Genomic DNA, 22,049 nt, shown 5'->3' with positions numbered 1-22,049 from the left:
TTTAATATAAGACTCTCGATACGTCTGTGCCGTTTTATTTCCCAATGTAATTTATTTCGATATTATGAAATTAAATTAAATTTTCTCGCCCGTAAAATAGTTGGCAAAAGTTTAAATTGCACTATTCGTATATAGGTATACAGATGTAGAGTCGAAAAATATCCTCTTTTATAACGACTCGTACAGCGCAAAATCATAAATTGTTTCTTTGTGCGCTAAACGATTCGCAGTCGATACTCTGTGTCTCTATATCATGTTTCTGTAATTGAATTGTTCCGCATCGCTGTGGAATACCCTAACACCTGCGGAAAATTCCTGCATCGCGTACATTCTCTTTGATAGTCTGTTGTACATTTATAAATAATTTATGTAATTGAATTATCGAAAAATGCATGAATTTCCATGAAATTACAAAAATATGAATGAACTGCATCAATAAACACGCACCCAAAATACAAATATATGCGCATAACTGCGCGACATCGTAGGAATAAACGACGACGTAAACATGCTAATGAAGAATTAATTAAAGTATAGCGTAGGCCTCTTTTTAAGCATTTCACCCGGAACTTATTCGAAAACGACGTTTACAGACTAATTAACTGATTGCTGCTTAATCTTAGACCGAGAGTCGAACGCAAGTACTTATCCACGAAGCGTAATTTCATTCGAACTTTCTTCATCGTAAAACTTTTGATAAAAATACACCGACATTTTTTTTTTCATTCTCCCTATATTTAATCATAAAATTGACTGCTCTAATAACGAAACTAAAAGTACAAGAAACGTCAGTAAAAGAAAAAAAAATAGAGCACGTAGTCTCTTGGCATTCGCTCTCGTCCATAAGCAGGAGAACCACAGTACATTCTATTCCATCGGTGTCCATTCCGCGCATTGAAAATTTAAAACAGCTTTTTGGCTCGGTCTATACTCGCGCTATTATTTTAATGGCGCTTACGGGCCATTACTATTGCCATTTTTCGCTAACAAGTCCGCCGGTACATTACATTATTTCTCTCCTAAGAACAAATTTTCGCTAACAGCTTTTCCGCGCCATGTATGAAACGAATAAAAAAATCCAACCGAAAAATCAATTTCTCCGATCAATCCTAGAAAACAGCCGATACACACAAACACAGGAGCTTTTATCTTTTTATTTCCAAGTCACTTTATTACCTCCTCCACTTCCGCGCTAATCAGCCGCGCACACGCACACGCTCCTTCGAACAAATGACTTCCGTCATATTTTCTCTCACTTTTTCTGGCAAAACCGCACGAAATTTTCCTCGTAAATATCGGCGAGTCTTAGCGAAATTCTTCGACACCGCGAAGCGAAAACTTTCGCGGATTCGGCGCCAGAGGGCAAGTTTTGGCGGCGAAAATCGTCCTTCTGCTTCTTCCCACCCTGTGTTGTTTAATAATGGGGCAAGGATATAAAGTACTATTCCTTATTCTCAAAGGTTGTATGTATGGAAATCGAGGGAAAATTTAATAGCCCGAGGCCCGCGCACAAAGGCGAATTTCGAGAGGAAACCCTCATTTTTTTGTAAACCACGATGGGAGGGGCTATACATAGACGCGTAATCAGCTAGAGGCTATTTTCTTTCCCCAGAGATGGCCCGCGGCTTTGGCTTCGACGAGTTATCACTTCATTAGGGCTTTTTTTCCGATCGCTGTATACTGCCGGGACGGAATTGGCGAATATCGAGAGCGACGCGATTGAAAGGGCCGATCGCTTTTTTGTTATTGGGAATTCGGCGCGTTTGCGCTCTTTTTTCGAGCTTTCGCTCTGGGACGAGCAAAATAGTTTAAACGCTGGTTGAAATCGAAATTGTTATTAAAATAAAGGTATACATAGTTTAGGGTTGGGGAAGAAAAGGAATAGAATCGCGGGTACTTACGCGAAGAGAAATAGATGCTCCAGATTGTCATGACGATAAATAGCGGCCTATCGCTTCATCCTCGTTTTCAATCACGGCGATTCACATCTCGAGAGCTTCGGTCGTCGAAAGGGAACAATGTGATCCTGTGGTTTTTGATTTTTGATAACGATTTGAAACAAACGTACACTTTGCGATTCAAATGGTAGCGAAGATTGTATCGATGCTTTTACCGCATGTATTATATTACAATATGTATCAATTGATTAATTATCTTCCCGAAATCTTTTACAAATTTATTGTACGCGTTGGGTACGTTGAGTGTAGCTCTCAGCATTAAACGCGACAATACCAACGCTAATTTACAGCTTGATTTGCTAAAGCAAACATATCTGCATGTTAATTTTGTAATAACAATTTCGAAGTGATGTGTGTCGTATCACGAGTTCCCACGAAGTGCCTTTTGTGTTCATAGATGCGCGTGACTAGTCTTATTATGTTTAATTAACATTGGATAATGTTTGCGTTACGTAATGTAATCGCATTGAAAGTGCGATGTTATCTAGGATCGTATCGTGCACAGTGTCAGGCCTTATTACCTCGAAGTAATCAAGGATTATTACTTCAAAACTAAAATTTTTTCTTTCAAAACTCTTTTACGATCAAGAATCAAAAGAAAAATATTAACGCTAAACTAAATACAAGTTCACCGCCTAAAAGCTTATTTACCATTTCGACAAATTCAAAACTGCGCGGACAATTAAAAAAAAATTCACGTCTCTACAGTTCCTCGAACGAACCCCCGAACATGATCACGACACTCATACATCCGCACGAAACATCATAGAGAACAGTAGGATAGACAGTCAAGAATCATATAGTCAGACAGTCGCGCAGACACGGCCGACGCGGCGGTCGCGCGTATACTGAGCTTATACTCGCAGCTGCTCCGTCGCGCTTCTCTCTCTCTCTCTCTCTCTCTCTCTCTCTCTCTCTCTCTCTCTCTCTTCCATCCCTACCGCTTCTCTTTCTCCGGGCTCCCCTTCCTCGGGGATGAATTTCGGCGATACATGTACTCGGCTCTCTGTCTGCAGACCCACTTGTTCCCGATACTTCCTCCCGTCGCTCGTCGTCGTTTTCGCTCTTTTTCCTCCTGCTTTCTGCTAGTTGGCTTTTCGCCGTGCATGTGTGTATATGACTATACTTATACGTATAGAGGTATAGATGTAGAGATATAGGGGAGAGCGAGACGAGCTGAATTTTTGAGGTGCAGGGATGTATTGTTTCGAGGAGGAGGATATTGGCTTCTTGCGGATTTTGCGGATTGTAATCTCCGGGGGGAGAGAAGGTTATTTGGATTTTGAGTTTTGCAGTGGAGAGTGTGGAGATCTTATTGTTGGGGGGATGTGTGTGCCGGTTAAAATGTTGTGCAAGTGTTCGGCGACACGTAGTTCGAATGTATGCTGTGTTATCTGATGGTGATAATTAATGATTTATTTATTTTCGTCCAATGTGGAAATTCATGAAACAATACGAACGAAATTTTATATTATTTTTGGAAAACGAAGAATTCGAATTCCTATAAATACCTGGTAAATTTTGCTAACGATTATTTTGATGCTGAAATTCATATAATAAAGCGCGAAATTTTACACTGGGTATTTTTGTGAACTGAAAATTCAAATTTAAATAAAATACCTTTGTACATTACTCTCATTCGAAAATATGTTTACATTTTTAAAAAATAATTTATAGAATCGAACGGAATCCCTCGTATGCGAGTAATCAAATGCATTATGCAATTGATAATTGCAGATCAAACGTTTGCGAAACTCGATTGTCCCAACACTTGTTTTTACTCGATAGAGAATACCGATACAGGAATCGTTTCAACGTCGATACAGAATCGATACTCGTTAACTTTCCAACGCTTTCCACAGTGACGGCCAAATTAACAGAGAAAATCAACGTGAATACTGGGCTAATTCCAGCTGCCCCGTTCGCAATTTATGCGCCGCACCTATACAATCTCAGATAATTATCCGCATATAGTCGCGCAATAATTATCAATGACCGAAGCGATGTAGATTGTAACAGAGATTATATGCAGAGATTAATTTTCAAATACCGCCAATATTTATCCCAAATCCATTTTCCATTTTGCCATCAACTGCCTCGAGGATTATCCTCGAATTTTTTCAAAATATCGCATCAATCATATGCCTAGCCACGATATCGTGTAATCCCTTGAAGAATAATCGAATAAGTGAATTTATGGACGCATTCAAAGTCAATAATCAAGAAGACCAGCCGTTCAACAAAATATGCTCGACGGCTCTATAAATAATTCATATGTTTATAGTCCGGCTCTCACGCGCGAACTTGCCATACATCATTACACACTTTACACGTAGTATACACGTACATAGAGGAGCCAATCCTTTATCGCAGTATGCGATAACTGCGCGACGACGATCGGTCCAATAGGAATGATTAATGCTTCGCAATTCGTTATTATTACCCTTAGGCGTTCTTATAGCCAGCGATAAGAACGCCGAAATAAATATCCGCTGAAACGGCCGAGTATACACATTTGTACACAGCCTCGATTTCAGATTGGTCTCAATTATATCCCCCGATAAGCGCATATAAACACGTTTATTCAAAGCAGGAAATCGTCGTTCGCTCGCGATACTCATCGAGAGCCGAAGTTCTAACGTTTCCCATCCACGCTACATACGATGAAAGAAAAAGTCCTTTCATTAGCATGTTATAAGGGCCGACTCGAGAGAGCATAGGACGACGGGCAATAATTATATGATAATAATCCTGAGATACGACCTGCATCCAGCAATTATACACACCGTAGCGCCTCGAAACAATTATAAACTTGAACCGAGAGCCTCGCGGCTCTTCCTCGGAAACATAATAGTCGAGACGGTCGCTTAATTAGACAATAATCGCGTCAAAGTACATCGAGGAGGAGAAGACACAATCGCGTACGAAGAATAGAAACGGATACACAGAGAGAGAAAGCAGTGAGTTGATACGGGATCTTCAGGGGGCTAAAACTGTCTATTAGTTCGGGAATTAGGTCGTCGTCAGAGGAGGATATATAAGGAGAAAAAAGTCCACGTGGATAACTTCCTTTGTCTCTCTCTCTCTCTCTCTCTCTCTCTCACTCTCTCGGACGACGGAGGAAAACAAATTAAGAGCGGTTTAAGGCGCGAGATACGCTTGTTCGCTCTTTTTACTTCTTCTTCTTCTTCTTCGGAGTTTTTCTTTTCGGTCACGAGTCGAGTGCACTCGACGAATTACGAGGGGTTGGCAGTCTTTTTTTTATATATTTTTTCTATAGGCGAGCCGAGTGGCGGGTAATCGAGTGATCGCTTTGCAACGAAAGCTCCTGGTATCTTGCAAGCTTCCGGTATGTTTTCGCCAGGGTCTTGTTTAACTTTGGAAAAATCCGGTAAATTACATCAAAATTGCAGCGCTCAAGCTAAGCAACTCCGCGTGTAGACGTAAGCAATTTAAATTTCTCCGGAAGTTAAGTAAATTCACTCAGCTGCATTCTTGGCAGTGGATAAAGCTCGACGAGAGAGACTTAATTCACGAAACAGCGAGTTTCTCTTGGAAGAAGTTTGGGATTACGGAAAATCGCGTTAAAATGCCACACGCAAAACCGTCTCGCTTCACTCAAAAGCACAGTGAGGATCAATGAAAAATCATCTACCTGCATCTCGACTCTCTATTAGTTCTCAGTCGCTAGTCGACGCTCGTACGTATTCAAATACTAATACCGCATGGCTGGCTTCTCTGTGTAACTTTCCTCGCGGGTCTAGCCGTTGTGTCGACTATTAAACTGCTCCGTCGCTCTCTCTCTCTCTCTCTCTCTCTCTCTCTCTCTATCCTTTTGCTCGACCTGTGTTTACAGGACTGCGGTTAGCAGGGCAAACTTTGCCCAACGAAGTTTTGACGTTTTTCAACGACGAGGGCATGATGAATCCTTTTTTTGCTCCTTTCTTTTATTTTTCGCCATGGAATTTTCGCCGGCGTGGATTCTTTGTGGCGTGGCACGCGGCGCGTTTGAATAAAACGACGTCCGCTTTGTGCGGAGAGAGCTTCGTTTGTCTGCGTGCATAGATAGGGGGATGAATTGGCCTTTAAGTTTGGCCGGCCGATGTTCGAACCACAGGAATTGCGAGACGCGGTAACGAGATTGATTTTTCGGTTCGGGGAACGGCTGACTGTTGACGAGAGGTTTAGAAGGAATTAGTTTTATCTATAGGTGTTGAATTTTCGAAGCAGGGAAAATGCGTCTGACAATACCGGGTTTTATCTACTTCCGAAAAAAAAAGAAGAAGAAATACCTGAACAAACGAGAGAGACAGGGGCACGCGGACGTCATTTATCCCGTCGGATCGACAGTCCCCTGATCATCCAAATCCATCAGCCTGGTCTCCGCGTCATTTCACCGCGGCATCATCGAGAACCATCACCAACAAAGAACCTCGAAATCAGAGCACACACACACGCACGCACATGAAGCTCTCCCTCTCTAGCAGTATAAAGTCCAGCGATCACGCACTCGCTGCCTCTCATTCGCCAATATTAAACAGCGCACACGCTGCTATTGCTTATAATGGCTCCCCAGCGATGCCGCACACACACACGCACACATCTGTATACGTGTGCACAATACTTACGCGTAGATATAGTCAACGGGCGACTTAGCGAGTTCGCATTTGTGTAATGACTTTAGGATGGATCGCTTTATTTCCTCGGCAACGCAGCCAGAGCAGAGTTATATATATATATATATATATATATATATATATATATATATATATATATATATATATATATATAGAATATTCAGAGAGTTATATATATATATATATATATATATATATATATATATACATATGATATGCATGCATCACGTGCAGGCTTCTATACTGCTGCTCTGCGCCATTATGCTCGGCTTTCGAATCCTCGTCAATTACGAGGCTTCGGCTTGTTGGACGATGCCCAGTATGTGTGTGCGTGTGTGTATGTTCGGGTATACCTTCGATACGGTGAGGGACATTGACGATGGGTTTGATGTAGGTACGACGGTGCGAATGATTTTTTTATGTAAATACGTGTGCAGAAAAAATGTAATCGAGTAATGGAAACATAGTAGATCATCGCATGTCTGCTGTTAATTCGGAAAGCTCTGATCAAGCCATTGATGATATCAAAAATATTCGGGACAAAACTCCCTTATAAGCCTCATATAGATAAACGACTCAGTAAAAATAGAGCATCGTATAAACTCAAGCATCGGTTATAGCATGAACGGCTTAAGCAGCAGGCTCAACAAAACAGTTTTGGCGCAGATGACACACCGCTATAAATAGATTCCGCGCGCAGATCGCAATGAGGGAAACGAAAAAGTGCTTATGCGCCAGACGGTGAGAGAAAGGCCAGTCCAGTACCGTTTCGATTCACTCCTTTTCGCCCTATGCAAAATCGAACTATTCAAACGGCCAACTCCTACTTTTACCTTCCTCGTATGCTTTATACCCCGAGTCTACGTGATACACCATGTCAAAAGTCATCCAACAAATATTCCAGCTGATAACGAATGCACGTTTCGCGCACGAAATCAGATTTGCGAGTTTAAGGCCGAACACTCGCCTTTGCGGCTATATAGTTTCGATGCTATATGAATTGCGGCTACTTTGAAACGGGATCCTAATAAGTTTGCGCTATCGAAGTTACTTTGATCGTCCCGCACTGTTAGTAAACTGTTGCATACTAATTTCATTGTTGCTAACTAGCTACTGCGTATAATCCCCGTTACAAAGCTCCTTTAACTACATATCCTCGTTCAAAAATGCATCAGGGCGAGCTGGCAACCATAGACTTTGATAATTTGTATTTCATCGTTATCGAAACAAAGCATCTCATATGCTTCCACATTACGAAAAATTTATCTCTAAGAGAACGAACGAGACTAGCATTTCACCTCGTATAAAGCGACCGTATAGATGTCGGCGTGTAAGTGAGTGAGCCGAGCACTTATTGCGGTCCCCGGATGATCGGATCACAGCGGCACGCACTTAAATACATTAGGCAGAAATGCGCGCTGTGCGGCTCTTCGGAGCTCGTCCTTCACCGCCGGGATCAGCGTGTCGTAGATTAACGTAAATAGACCAAGTGTGTAGATAAAACCGGTAGTCCTATAACGCTCGGTAGTATGTGTACAGCTTGTATATAGTACGTTATACGTGCTGTAGAGCTTTAACGTGCTTTGAATTGTTTTTCGGTGCTTAACGCGTTATTAGATGCCGTTGTAATAGCGACGATTATTGATTCTGAATTGAGTTTTAAGGGCTTATTATCGAGCGATTCGATACAGCTGGTTGCTATGGTATAAGTATTATTCGATAATGTTCTGTAATTACCTGTATAACCAAGTTTTGCTTCCGAAAGTTCAACGAAGTGTTCTTCGAATGTATTCAGCAGGGGTTCGAATAATATCTCTATAAGAAGCTTCCGATTATGTCTAAAAATAAAAGTGCTTTTAATTCTAAAATCATAAAATTCCTTATAAAAAATTAAGCTCAAAAAAAGCTCTCGAACAAAAGTTCAAGCTCCTCCGAGCTCGTCGCCGGTCATGGTGGAGACGCTTCGGGTGTGTGGTACGATCGGCCCTCGGGGTGAGCAGCTATCGAGGTGGCGCTGCAGCCGGTAAAGCTTGCGAACCTCCTCGTGGATGCGCTCGATGAAGTCCCAGCGGACGAGCTTGAGTTCGCGCACGTGCGCCTCGCCGTCGAACTCCTTAAGCAAGTTCGAGCCTGCTTCTTCGGGCTCCGAGGCTACGTGGCTTCGTTCCTGAAGTTTTTTTTACGGTACTTTTAGTACTATAATCTTTTATTCAAAGGTTTATTTAGTACTTTTGCAGTATTTAATTGCAATAAATGGATCGATTAACGATATTTTTGTGTAAAATATTTGCGTTTCATTCAGCGCGATATCATCGAATGAATTTTCAGCGAATTTTTGCAATATTATTTTCCAAGGAAATCGCAATAAATGTATTTCATATCGAAAGTATAAAAAAAAAAATTATAACAGTGCGAATTTCCAACATTAAATTCCCAGAACCGTATTAATCAAGAAGCAGAAGAAACTCGAGATAACAAAGCCGAGAGAGAGACCGTCGACAGCGGGCGATCCGGCTTATGAATAAAAAAATTTAAAGCAAAGCAATTAAAAGCCCGGGAAAAAAGGAAGGTATAGCTCTTAACGCGATTTATCACCTCGCGCGCTATTCCCCGCGGCCGCGTTTAATTTATAAAAACTCCGAGCGGCGCCTCTGATCGACCGGGGAGTAATTGCATATCCACCGGAGGATTTCCTTATTAACATGGAGCTTTCCGATTCATACCTCCGAGAATTTCGTGTCCACAGTCGGTACACGCACACACGTATGGTTTTAAGGGGGCACACCACCTTTGAAATTAAAATCAAAATTTAACCCCCCAAAAGGGGATTTGGTTTAAATTTCATAGAAAAAGTTTTTTATCAATTTTTGATTAATTTTAACATAACTATCATGTAACTTTTTTTCTATGAAATGTAAACCAAATCCCCTCATTCATACCATAACTAATGTACTTTTAAACAATATCCTAGAGTTTGAGCTCATTTGGGCCATTCGTTCCTTTGGAATCTTACGGTAAGTGAATTATGGACTCCCTACTATACGTAGGTATTATAGAGGTATATAGAAGGTCTGAAACCATCAAAATAAAGGTAAATATGTCTAAGAATAGTAATGAAAATTATATAAGTATTTATAAATTTTTAATAAAAAATTTTGATTTTAATTTTAAAGGTGGTGTGCCCCCTTAATCAACGTAGAAGCTATTTTGTAACTATATATGTGTATTCTTTTTTCGCGATAATCAAGTCGATTGGAATTTTATCGCTGAAGTTTTTAGCGCGGAGTTCGCGGAATTGAAATTTTTCAAGGCATGAAAGCGACGATCGGTGTGTATCGAGTTGAGAGACGGTAATGAGCCGCGGTTCAAAGAAAAATAAATATTATAAACTAGACTCTCGAGTTAATTACTTCTTCGGTCTACAATTATTCTGAATACACTGATTCAGACGGTTATGATTGGATGAGTTTCTCTTTGACATTCGAAGCTCGAAGCTTTTTTTGAAAAAGTACGCAACGCAAAAAAGAGAATGACGAAGCGAACTTTACACTCGAGGGACGTAGAGACCGGATGAAGAAGTCCGAAAAGGTATGTTCTTGTACTTTGCGTCGAAATAGCTGCTTATTGCAGACTCCTCTTATAATTCCAGACATAATTTTTCATTCGCGACAAATCAAGCGATAAAAGCACATAATACACACACACATCAACCCTCTTTGATATCACCCGGAAAATTTTCAACTCAATTATCAAAGCAAACCGTCGAAGAATTCCCCAAAGGCGATCCCTTGAAAAAACATCATGTCGACGAGGCGAGTAGCGGACCCCTATAGTCAGCGATTCTTATCGCTCACCTTTTCCACGGTCAGCGCGGCGTTATCTTCGAGCCTCCGTTGCTGCCAGTTGTCTACGTCGTCGTTGGGAGGCTTATTGACCGAAGCGTCCGCTGCGATGTCCTCGATCCGTGGGACTACCTGCGGGAATGCGGAATTCCAAGAACGAGGGTTATGGCATTGCGAATTGTTGGGGAGCTTCGAGGGTTTAGCTGTGGTTCTATTGGCTCTGCTGATTAGGGTGCTTGAGCAGCTCTTTAGGGGTGGAGATTTCTTCACAGTTTATCGATTGTATGTGATAACGTTCCTTATTTGTTTTATATAACGATCGAAGCTTCGCCTTTATCGCAAGTTGTCGGATGTTGAATTATTATTGTCCAATAATAAGTTTGCATATATGGTGAATAAATGAATTTAAAATGATATCGATTCGCAGTTGTGGGTATCGGACCAAATTCAAAATAGTGGACGTATTTCACGGCGCGGTCTCATTATCATTTCCAAAACAGCACAGTGCGCCCGAGAGAAAACGGACAGCTCAAAGAGCGAATCCCTTATCCATAAATTTCACAAGAGCTTACGTGTGTCAGAAGTCAGCTAGACAAAGGTGTAACCGAGACTGAAAGTAACCGACAAGATGCGCATACGCGTGGTCAATGTTATAAATAAAGACCGACAAATGGAGATTCTGACGATGTACGAGCTTGCGAAACAGTTTCGGCGACTGACCTACTTTTAAACTTAATTTAAGGCTGACGCCGCTAGGTGACACATAGGCACTTTCCCGTTTCCCTCATCGTATGATACCTGGTGCTAAAATTGTCTCGTTGGGCCTGATTATCGGGCCAATCATGCTGTAACTGCCTAAGTATACCGTGGTTATATTTTTCTAGTTGCAGCTTTCCGTGAATAAAACGGAGCTTTTTTAGAAGCAGAAAATCTCCCGATATCTGACTCGCAATAAATTCCAGAAAAATCCAAACGGCGCATATCACGGCTCATAGAGCCAATTTAAATCGCTTTAACTCGAAGGGCGAATTGTCTTATACCTTCTCCCCCCCCCCCCCCCTGGAAGAAAGTGCCACTTGAAACTCGGCCGGGGATCGAGAGTACATATAGGAAAGGCCTCTCTCTCTCTCTCTCTCTCTCTCTCTCTCTCCTCGATGGGCTATTTTACGTATGCGAGAAGAGACTGTCGACGAGAATCTCGGCCAAATTCCTTTTTCGATAAAATATGAACGAGCCGTGATGCCGAATATAATAGAATCATAAATAACGATTGTTCGCGAACGCGCGTTTTATTTGCCCCGTCTTATATATAAGATACAGAGCGGATAAGGAGCCCGATCGGATTTTGTATTCCGAAGTGATCTCTTCCACGTTTTATATTTATCGCTTTTGAAAACGGTATGCGGCCTCGTTATCGACGTTAAATATATACGCGAAACTTTGCGTCGCGGAGGTTTTTCAATCATAACGTTCGTTTTGCGTTTTGAAAACGACTCTGGTCACGCATGAGTTTATATTTTACCTGCTTAGAGACGGCCGATAAACAAGTTGGATTTTAAAAGTATATCTTTATATCCAAAGTTTCCGTCACGAGGTATCATGTCGCGCGGCGGTATAAGCGAAAACTTTCCTGAATTTTTCCTCCGCCTACGAGAAACTTCCTTTGTACAATTCGTGTACATACTTTCTAAAAAAAAGGACGGAATCAAAATAAATTTAAAAAACGCGCTGGAATATTTTTTTTTCTCGAGAGGGAGCAAAGGCTGTATTCAAAACAAAACGATTAATCAACCTTAGTTCTAACGAGTTTAGCTACGCGATGCCGGTGATCTTTCTCAATTCTGCCGTGTAGTCGGAGAAAAAAAGTAATGTAAGTAATCGGCCCAAAAAGGAAACATTATTTACAGGGTCAACTTTTCACCAGTCTCGCGGAAGAACGAGGGAGGCAAAAAAAGAAAGAACGTCGGCTCTCGAGCCGGAAAGAAAAGCAGACGTCTCGAATTTCGTGACCCACTTTTGTTTGTGGCCCGTTCTTATACAATGTGATTTAAAATAACTCTCAGTCTCTTCCGGGGCTGGAGCCCTCTCCCCTTCCGACTTTGATGTGTTTCCCTCTCCGCGAAATATTTACCTGTAGCCTTGTCATTGTGCTCGATGTTATTACAGCCCTTTTCTCTACTTATTTCTGTTTTTTTTCTGTGCCTTTGTGTGCAGTGCGTATACGGTTGGAATTTCGTGCCCCATTAGGTCAGAATAAGATATACGAGAATAAGAGTATGTAAATCTATTGCGGAATGAGAAGGACACGGTCGTCGAAGCGTATACGTCTTTTCGAAAGGCGGAGTTTGTATTTTCGAAGAAATTCGATTTGAGAATAAAAGTCCTCCTCGGCGATCGATTTTCGGTGTTTGTTCGAATCGCTACTTTGACCTTTGATCACTTCGTAGCATATAAATCCTCATAAATATACAAACTATGCAAAAAGTGATTCAACTTTTCCGCGGAAACTTTTCGAAAAATTTCAATTTCCCAAGCGTCCGTCCTTGGAAATCGGGAAAGCTCGATAAATCGAATGATGATACTCACGATATCTTCGTTCTTCCATCTCTGTCCGCCGTCACTGCTGTTGCGAGCCGACGTCTCCGTAAGTTTTGCGACCTGATGTCGATTCCGATAACTGCCGGTACCACTCGGTCGATGCCTACGACGACGACGATGCTCCTGCTGGGGACTTGGACACAAAGCTGCCACTGCCTGCTCGTCTTCCTGCGAAGTTTCAAATTGAATTAAGGAAATTTTATTTTCGTATATAAGCTCGACTTGTTTATAGAACAGTAATATAAGTTTATGCGTGTATGAGCTTTAAACGGAGCTTTTGACCTGATTGGTCGAGTGTAGGGTCGTAAAGGGATTAGACAGATCAAAACTGTTAGTTTGCTAATGAAAACGATGGTTAATTAAAGTTGGCCAGTTCAAAGGGGACTTAGCCGGAAGTGACCTACAAAAGGAAGTTGGTAAGGGATACTATTGATAAAACAATTGAGTTTTCCAAGCAAAGCTCGAGGAGTTTGCTTTTGGATGGTAGTTGAAAACTCTCGAGAGCAGAGAAGAGGGAATGAACTGTTCCTCAAAGATTAGAAAAATTTCTTTTTCGAAATAATCTATAGCACATCTACCTACACAATGTGTAACACCCGAAATTAGAAACTCATCGAGTTTCTCCGAACCGACAGCCCAGTAGCTCCACGTCGTTAACCCTAATTGGTGCATTGTTCAATCCAAATAACCGCAGGCCTTTACACTCCCAATACACAAGTCATCCGCACCGATACCTTCCGTCACGTCTCTGTGTAAGGGTTAATCCGCGCAACAACGTTCCAATCCCCCGCAGTACAAGAGACTCGGCTCACCGAACAAAAACCAAACCAAAAAGTAAATCGCACCTCGGTTTTCGTGTAGTCCTCGGCTAAGGTCTCGTCGAGCTTCATCTGTCGTAGCAGTTCGTCGAGGGTCGTGGTTCTCCTTCGGCAAAGCCTCTTCTCAACGTCATCGCGACGGCTACTACTAGACTTCGACAGCAGTGGCGGCTTAGGCTCGTCGTTGCAGCGCAGCCGGATGTAATCCCCGGCGTTGTAATCCGGCGTCCTCTGCTGCTCGGCGCATCTGTCGAGACACGAGACTTGCGTTTAGATCTATCGCTATGACAGTGTGTGTAAACGGATGTATGGACGAGGGCTAATGCAAATTTCTAATCGAACGGAAGAGCCGTGCGTTATTAGCCGAATGAGCTTGATGAGGTGACAATTGGTGGGATCAGCGTTTCGTCGGACGCTGCGAGACAAGTGGTAAGGGTCGAATTTAGTCGGACACATATGAAAGCTATAAATGAACAAAAGTATCTTTAAAAACAAGGTCGACAAGTTTCGATATCGCAAACGGCGCTCGTTCTCGCAACATCGACGAAAGATAAGAAATGGCTCAAAAGCTCGCTCGCCAGCGGCACTGCACAATCGCCTCCGCACGTCCTTTGTCCAGCGAGCATCGAATTCCAGCCCGTTCAAGGCTCGCGCACACACAAACAGGCAGTACAGCGGTACTACTATCGCAATTATACGGTGGGACGAGCCCTTGTAAAATCAGCCTTTCAATGGACTAGCACTAGTGATCACCTCTCGTACATCTGCCGATAGCGCGAGCACTTCATTTTACTGGGCAGACAGTAGCAGGTGACGCAGTGAGGCGCGTCCTCGATCTTCTCGTCTCGTCGGCCCTCGACGCTCGACAGACAGCAGCTCGTCTCGCGCTGCTGTAACTGCGCTCGCTCCTCCTGTGTGAAATGACACGGTAGAGAGTTACATGGGCGAAAGATTTCGTAGAGGAAGGTTGGATTTGAAGGAGAAGTAAAGATCAGCTTTGTAAAGATTAAAGGGTTGATCTATTTTTTGCGTATGTCTGAGAAAGTTTTTCATTGAGGCGAAGGCTTTACACGAGAAAAAATATCTTCGAGCGTAAGTAAGAGGAAACTTAATAAACGGTTTTCGGAATTCATAAATGACGCTTCGCCGGAGAAGAATCGCCGTCGCGCCTTAGCGGAATGTAATAAAATACTCTGGGCAAACTTAATAAAACGCCGGAAAGTTTGAGTTTCATTCCAATGACTTTAGCTTAAAATGTTCCTACTTTATCCCTCGGCGATTCATCCGTTTAAAAAGGTTTGACTTTACGCTCACCGAAATCCTGCGATAAAAAAGCTCTCCAATTCTCACCTTCGAAAAGTCTTCCTTATGAAGCGATAAAGCAGCTTATTTAAGGTTATTAACAACACACGTTATAACCTCTAAACGTTTCTCTCCAACCAAGGAGAAAAAAAACAAAAAGCTTCTAACCGTTCCGCTCATTTTCCCTCCGAAAAAAAAGCTCTCCCACCGGAAGCGCCCGCAGGAAACCTCGAGCAAGGAAGACAAAGAGAAAGAACTAACCACGTCCTGCGACTCCGCGTACATCCTTTTATCTCTCTCTCTCTCTCTCTCCTCTTCTATATATACCTCCACACGTCTCCTCTTCTCTTCTATCTATCTCATACCGCCTGCCGTCGCCGTGGGAGAGAGAACGATTTCAGATTTTCGCGTCGCTCGCGCGAGCTTTTGAATTATCGACGGGACGTGTGCGTGAGGCACGTCGCGGAGTCGCTGCTGCTTTGTTCGACGCCGGGGCTTATATATAGGGGTCTATTGTGCTTCCGCGCGTGGCGCGTGTATTTGGATAGCGGGGTATCGATCGCGGTTATGATCGTAAATGGTGACAATGTTTTCCCAGCTATATACGTGTGGATGTATACCAAGAGCTACGCGCCTGTGATCTGGGTTGCTGATAAGGATCGTTGTACGTATAGTAGGAGTAAAAAGATAGGAGGATGCGTATAATATTGCGCGCATGAGCTTTTTCACGAGCTGGATTAATTATGTAAGATGCTTTGTCGGTGTACGAATTATTGTTACTATTTTCAGAATATTTTTTAATAAATGAATTTTTTCTCTCATCGAAGCGAAAATCAAAATACGCGGGAGCTTGAGAAAAATGCAATTTCAAATTCCAATCGTTTCCTCGATATTCCTCTCGCCGGATTTTCCCGAGCCGTCTGCGAAATGAAATTTCACAACGATTTCCAGACGCCTACAACGCCGAAATCTCGTACACCCACACCCACGTTCGCGTCAATCCTCAATAAAGGAACAATGAAGCAGCAAAACCAGCGAACGCGCGAGAAGCCACTCGCAATTAGTATCCGCGTCCCAAATCTCGAATAAAAAGGAGCCGGAGCTCTCTCTCTCTCTCTCTCTCTCACACTCGCGCGTCAGCATAATCAACAAAAGAAAAACCACACAGCTCGCAACAAAAAAGCTCTCGGCGCTCATTCACACGACGTCGACGTATGTGCATGCAAAGAAGCGTTTTAATTCCGCGAGAATCAATCCAATATTTCGCTGTAGTTTAGAATTTCCCGCGACTATACTCGCGTAGCGCGTTGAGTTAACAGATATATATTTAGGGAGAAAATTAAACATGAGCTTTCAGGGCTGAAGTTTCGCGAGTGTTACGAACGAGCGCTAGTTTATCAGATGAATGCGCCGCGATTTACTATAGGGCCGGGAATGTAAAATTCACTGCTGTGGGTCTAGTTCTCGCGCCCGTGGATAATTTTAAATCGAGATTTGGAGGTATATAGGCGACTTGAAAATTTATATGATCGTATGTTATAACCACTTCTAAAAATTTTAAAGTGGTTCCGCCCCGAACACACAATGTAGACTTACATGATATACGTATAAGGTACAGAGCGAAAGCTGAACTTCATAAGTGCCGGCGACGTGTAAAATATGCAAGTGTCGGCTGCCTCGCGACTGTAAAATATTCAGGCTAAGATTTTTATCCGCAACGCGACCGGCCGAGGATTAGCATTACGCGAAGTCGCGCAGCGTGAAGCAGTCGCCTATTGTGAGCGTGTACTTCATTCATTTAAACATGGAAAAAGTCAAGGTAAGTGATTTTATCGCTTCAAATTTAAACGGATTATTAATCCGTTCGAATTGTGCTTTCGAAGCTTCGGTGGGAAATTTAAAAAGCGCGCGTTTTTATACCAAAATTAGCGATTACTAAAGAGAGCTTTAATCAAAAAGCGGTTATAATGTTCGAACAGTCGAACGAAAAAAAAAGAGAAGTCTCTTCATCACTCCTAAAAACCCCAATCACTTAATGGCGTCGCCATCGTCGACTACCCCTCGGCAAACGCTTCAGTCCTTCCATAACAACCCTCCACTTGGCTCATCTCTCGAGTTTCTCCGTTGCTCCGTACAGATTGCTTCCCTAATTACTCGATCGACGCAGACGCCAAGCTTACCTACCTCCACGGCCAAAACCGTGAGAATGTTTTACGCGAGGGAGTTGTTGGAACAGCCGAAGAAGAAGACGTTGGATTTAGGCCTTTTGGAATCACCCTGGCCACCGGTCGTTGGGATGGATAGAATGAGGGCGAGGACCTGGTGGGGAAGGTTCCTTGTGGAACTCGCGAGCAAGGCGAGCTTTCATGGGCTGAATCATTTGGCGGCTCCAAGGAGACACGCGTGCGAGAGGTAGAGTTGCTTTATTATTAGTTGCGCGACACGATCTGCTGAAACTATATGAATTTCAGCGGCCGTGTGCGAAGGATTGTATGGGATTTGAATATCACGAAGGAGATTAATTTGGCTTTTTCGGAGAAGCCGGGCGGAGTAAAATTGAATTTTTGAACTTGTGAAATTGATTACTCTTTTCGCGATGCCTTTTTAAGCTCGAATATTGAATTCAACTTTTTTTCCTCCTGTTTTTCATAAAATGAACTGATAAAGATTCTAAGAATACAGTTTGAAGAGGGAGTATTATTAGCTTGGCTGATCTCGATAAATACTCGTTAAAGGGAAAATCGCCCCGATCACTGTGACAAACCGATAATTAAAACTTGAGCTCGCTGTATACTTCAACATCGAGGAAACTCTCTGTAACCGCACGACTCAAACCATTGTCTTTGAAAAGTTATTTCGTCCAGCTTGAAAAGTTCGTGATTGTTTTCACAGCCACGAAAACACACACGATTAATTCGGTTTTTGTTTACAAGAGCTTGACCGCCTAAAGTTACTTCGTTTGAATTTTGGTTTTGCAATTTGCATATATCGTAGGTTTTATCGACGGTATAATTTCGTATTATTTGCTTTGATACACGAGTGTATATTCAATCAAATAATTTCATAATTACTTACACATTCCGATCAAACAGGTTTTTAGTCGGCCTCAGCATACTGGGAGCCTTGGGTGGTCTCATAGCGATATCCCTGGACTCATGGCACCGCTATCAGCACGAGTCGACTATGCTCGTGTTGGACAACAATTTTCGCAAGTTCGAAATCGCGAAGCCCTCCGTCACGATATGCCCGATCAACTACCTCGACGAGGAGAAATTCCCTGAAGTTTTCAGAAGGTATATAAAACCAAGCCTCAGGCTGACGATACGCTCGTCTAAAAATTAAACGCTTCGCCTATCCACCCCCGCAATATCTTCATTAAAAACTCCCGGCCACAATCTATTCGCTTACGACAATAACAGACACAACTTGAGCGACACTCCGGCGACGAGGAGCTTCCTGCTGACGTTGGCAAATCTCACGTACGACAATATGCGAGAATCTCTGGACGGCGAGTTCGAAGCTGTGCAGCCGGATATGTGGCTGCGACTACTGTACGAGCTCAGGGCTGACGTCGAGCTCGTGTCCCAGTACGCGGACGAGTTCACCTGGGTCAGTACGGAACGAGGACTCTGTCTCATGTTGGCGAGTGCGGTTGGGGATTACTCGGCGATCGAGTAAGTAACTCAAATTTTGAAACTTGACTTTTCTTTCAAAAACAAATTCGAATACATTTCATGGTTACAACTTGGCCAAAGACTTCGTGCTGGAACGTTACAAGTCAAAAATTACACTGTCTCATGCATATTTGTCCAAAAGATACGGGGGGAACTCTTAGACTTTCAAATGGACATTTGAATAAAAATTTGAATTTTCGATGCGCGCGCGTTAGAATTTCAAACGCACGAAAATAGACGAACAAAACTGCATTTCAACCGCCGTGTACCTTTCACTTTCGTTTAGCAAATATAAAGCGCTATAATTACAGAGAAAGAATCATAACTAGATTTTCTCTTTCTCCAAATATAACAGATACTGGCTCACCGGCAAACTCCCAATAGCATCGAAGACGAAAAGCAGAAGGAGGTCATACTTCAACGTCAATAATTACGGAGTAGTAGGATCTATAAGCTGCAAGAGTCACGATTTCTGGGCAAGTTCAGATATATCTTTCTCCGCCACAGCAGCACAGCTTGTGTGCAGAGCGCGAACATCGGCCAATCGATGTGTATATAGAAAGCGAATGGAAAAATGTAGCTCACGTCCAATCCATCCCGCTTATACGCGGGAAAAACAATCCGCACACTCGCGCTTCGCGGAATTAATACAGAGCTGCCGACGCGGCTTTTTCCGAAAGTTTTTAAATTTTCAAACTTCGTGGCTAATCTAACTTTCGAATTTGCGAGCAGTTCTCGCGCGATTTTTCAGCGAAAGCTTCATACGTGGAGCGAATCGTGCCGGGACTTCCGTGAATACAAAAAAGCTCGCCGCTTCGATTCTCCAATCATAACTCGTTGGCAAAGTTTACCTCGTACAGGACGATTCTCGGACTTTTTCCCTCCTAATTAAAAAGCTGCGTGCTAAACTTGCGCGCGCCCTGCAAACGGATACAAAACGAGCTTTTGTCCTGCGTCGTCGTTGCGAGATTTTCTATGTTCTGGCGATGTGCTTTTCGAATTTTAATTAGATTATATCGCGTGTAACCGTGCGCGGCTATGCGAAACTTTTCTCTTCAAGAATTCCAGCCGCATTGCATCGCCGTTCGAAATTCTCCAGCGAAATTCAAAATTCGCATTTCGAAAGCTTGCGAAAAAATCCACCTGAAACTCTCCTCATTAAAAGTCTCTCGGTTAAACTACCTCATTCTCTCGCAGCTGGGTATGCATTACCCTGACACGCTGATCGAGTACACGACACCGGGGAAAGTCATACGAAAGGTGACGCTGAACTCGTTGACGCTAGGCATCGCCGAGGTCGGCAGTTCGGAGAGGGTAAGACGCCTGACGGTGAGACAGCGAAACTGCAAGCTTCAGGAGGACGGAGGATTGAAGATGTGGCCCGTTTACACCAGCAGCATGTGCAGACTCGAGTGCAAATTCGAGGAGATGAGACGGAGATGCGGCTGCTATCCGCATTTTGCGAAGCCTTCGAGTTAGTTGATATTTTATTTATTCACATGCTGCAGTATTCGAATACAGAATTCGTTGAATCGTCTAAATTAGAAGGGGTTGCAATCTGCACGTCTCGTCAGCTGAAATCCTGCATCGCCGAGCGAACGAATGATCTGATCCATCTGAAAGCAGAGAAGCTCAAATCCTGCGGTTGCCTTCAAGACTGCAACGAGGCGCTGTACATCGACAAGGAATCAACCTCGTTCGCTCTGTAAGCCTCCTTGCACCTCCAATTATACACCAGCCCACTCGTGGGTCATCCCACCCCCGCACAATTTTTCTCGCTAATTAAGATGATATTCGCTCCTCGCTTTTCAAATCGACTATGGCAGCAAGGAAGGCTCGCCCCCGGACGCCATAATGAACCTGAACATCGACTTTCCGCAAGTCAAGTACATCCACGAGGAATTGTTCGGATTAACCGACTTCTTGGGTAAGTGCACGTGCTTTGTAAGCAGCTGCTTAGTGGGCTGATGAAAAAAGTGTGTATAGATTCATGAGAGTGCGTCTGTTTCTCGGAAAAAACAGCCTCGATGGGAGGAGCGGCCGGATTGTTTCTGGGAGCCAGCGTGCTATCCTTCTGCGAGATCATCTATTTTGCAAGCCTTCGTCTGCTCTGGTTCGGCGTCGATGAGAAGCGTAAGCGGAGGAAGATGAAGCGTTTGCTGAGGACTAAATAATTGGAGACCCAAGTCGATTGGCGGATGCAAGTTCGCAGTAGCGTCTAATGAAATTTGTCATTTTTAATCTTGACAACCAAAGTTGTATCGATAATAACCTCGATTTTCCTTTTATTTCTTCGTTACATTCGTTTGAAGGTATACAATCGAGAGGAATTCGTAATCGTCACTTGTCCGTACACTCCATAGAGGAGGCAGATAATAAGACGCTTCGAAACGAGGCGAGAATGTCTCTGAACGCTGTGCCTTGAATCTTAGCTGCATCTTCAAACGTTTTAATAAAGCTCTCCACCCTCTCTTCGCTTCATTGGTCAAGTATAAGATGACTTATTATTATTAAAACTTTGAGACTTACGAGATGGAGAATTTTCAAAATTAAAAACTTTATTAAAAAAATCTTGGTATATAAAAATTAATAATAAAAGTTTTAACGAAACATATAATGGGACGGAAGATTTTCTTATCGTCGTCATATTCTCGCGGTGATTCGTGTATACTTTTATTGATCAAAAAATATACAGAGCTCAATGCCATGGGTTAGTCCATCAGCTTATAAAATAGCTGGAGAGGCATAAAGCCGACGTTATGAGTCGTAATGCTCTGAACAAAGTTTTGTATACTGAAAACTACGCAACTAATCCCAACTGACTTCTATTGCAGCGCCCTCGCCAACCTGTTGTTATAATTAATAAGATTAAGTGAGGATCTAAAAGTATAAGCTGTAGTCAAAGTTTTTGAACAAGTTTTCCGTTAATAATGAAAAATGAGTATCAAACGCTGTGTTAAAGTTAAGTTAATATTTTAATAAGATTACATGCACTTGTGAATGCAATTCGTTTCCTGAATAAAATTCGAAAGAAAAAAAAAATTTAATGATAGTTAACTAAGTGTTATAAAATCGAAAGAAAATTGCATAAAATAAATATTTTGTATGCTTTCCAATTCGATAATTAAGATATATATTGCTCTATAAATAGCAGAAGTATTTTAAAAATGAAAACTGCATTATATTTTTATTGATTATTTGTAGCCAGAAGGTTTGGAAT

The 22,049-nt window shown here is 42.5% G+C and overlaps 3 protein-coding genes across 8 annotated transcripts in view; 1 reads left to right on the top strand and 2 right to left on the bottom strand.

The window, feature by feature from the left end:
- The window catches only part of LOC100123862 (putative tyramine receptor), a 64,829-nt gene extending 62,021 nt beyond the window's left edge, over positions 1 to 2,808 (bottom strand). Inside the window, exon 1 of one of the 2 annotated variants that reach the window (XM_003426665.5) lies at positions 1,902 to 2,808. The gene's annotated coding sequence lies outside the window, so the exon portion shown is untranslated. The remainder of the gene's footprint in view (positions 1 to 1,901) is intronic. The other variant, XM_031931542.1, reaches the window with a different exon arrangement.
- A 5,623-nt stretch (positions 2,809 to 8,431) lies between these two features.
- Positions 8,432 to 15,716, bottom strand: LOC100680117. 5 transcript variants are annotated; one of them, XM_008209147.3, is made up of 7 exons: positions 15,324 to 15,388; positions 15,204 to 15,218; positions 14,616 to 14,764; positions 13,881 to 14,100; positions 13,024 to 13,203; positions 10,450 to 10,569; positions 8,432 to 8,762 (listed from the first exon to the last, which is right to left on the bottom strand). In XM_008209147.3, the coding sequence occupies exons 1-7, from the start codon at positions 15,333 to 15,335 to the stop codon at positions 8,517 to 8,519; spliced, it is 942 nt and encodes a 313-aa protein (XP_008207369.1). In that variant the 5' UTR covers positions 15,336 to 15,388; the 3' UTR covers positions 8,432 to 8,516. The 5 variants fall into 5 exon arrangements, with proteins under 5 accessions (XP_008207369.1, XP_008207367.1, XP_008207371.1 ...); XM_008209145.3 differs by having other exon boundaries at positions 14,607 to 14,764; positions 15,324 to 15,374; XM_008209149.4 differs by lacking the exons at positions 15,204 to 15,218; positions 15,324 to 15,388 and adding an exon at positions 15,483 to 15,716 and having other exon boundaries at positions 14,607 to 14,764.
- Positions 15,717 to 16,470: 754 nt separating this feature from the next.
- LOC103316301 lies at positions 16,471 to 21,370 on the top strand. The gene is made up of 9 exons (XM_031931405.1): positions 16,471 to 16,974; positions 17,293 to 17,567; positions 18,248 to 18,448; positions 18,575 to 18,829; positions 19,185 to 19,414; positions 19,854 to 20,303; positions 20,375 to 20,534; positions 20,656 to 20,756; positions 20,852 to 21,370. The coding sequence occupies exons 1-9, from the start codon at positions 16,960 to 16,962 to the stop codon at positions 21,001 to 21,003; spliced, it is 1,839 nt and encodes a 612-aa protein (XP_031787265.1). The 5' UTR covers positions 16,471 to 16,959; the 3' UTR covers positions 21,004 to 21,370.
- The last annotated feature ends 679 nt before the right edge of the window (positions 21,371 to 22,049 follow it).

This window comes from Nasonia vitripennis, chromosome 5 (genome assembly GCF_009193385.2).
Source record: "Nasonia vitripennis strain AsymCx chromosome 5, Nvit_psr_1.1, whole genome shotgun sequence".
Lineage (NCBI taxonomy): Eukaryota > Metazoa > Arthropoda > Insecta > Hymenoptera > Pteromalidae > Nasonia > Nasonia vitripennis.
The sequence above is the reverse complement of the archived record's forward strand: the minus strand, read 5'-3'. Positions and strand labels throughout refer to the sequence as shown.

Bases quoted from the DNA above. Each gene is read 5' to 3' on its own strand.
- LOC100680117 (XM_008209145.3), bottom strand. The intron at 14,101-14,606 runs GTGATCACTAGT...GTGTCTCGACAG, and splicing joins TATCGGCAGATGTACGAGAG to ATGCGCCGAGCAGCAGAGGA. The intron at 13,204-13,880 runs GTGCGATTTACT...GAAACTTCGCAG, and splicing joins AGGACTACACGAAAACCGAG to GAAGACGAGCAGGCAGTGGC.
- LOC103316301 (XM_031931405.1), top strand. The intron at 17,568-18,247 runs GTAGAGTTGCTT...CCGATCAAACAG, and splicing joins AGGAGACACGCGTGCGAGAG to GTTTTTAGTCGGCCTCAGCA. The intron at 19,415-19,853 runs GTCCAATCCATC...TATATCGCGTGT, and splicing joins AATGGAAAAATGTAGCTCAC to AACCGTGCGCGGCTATGCGA.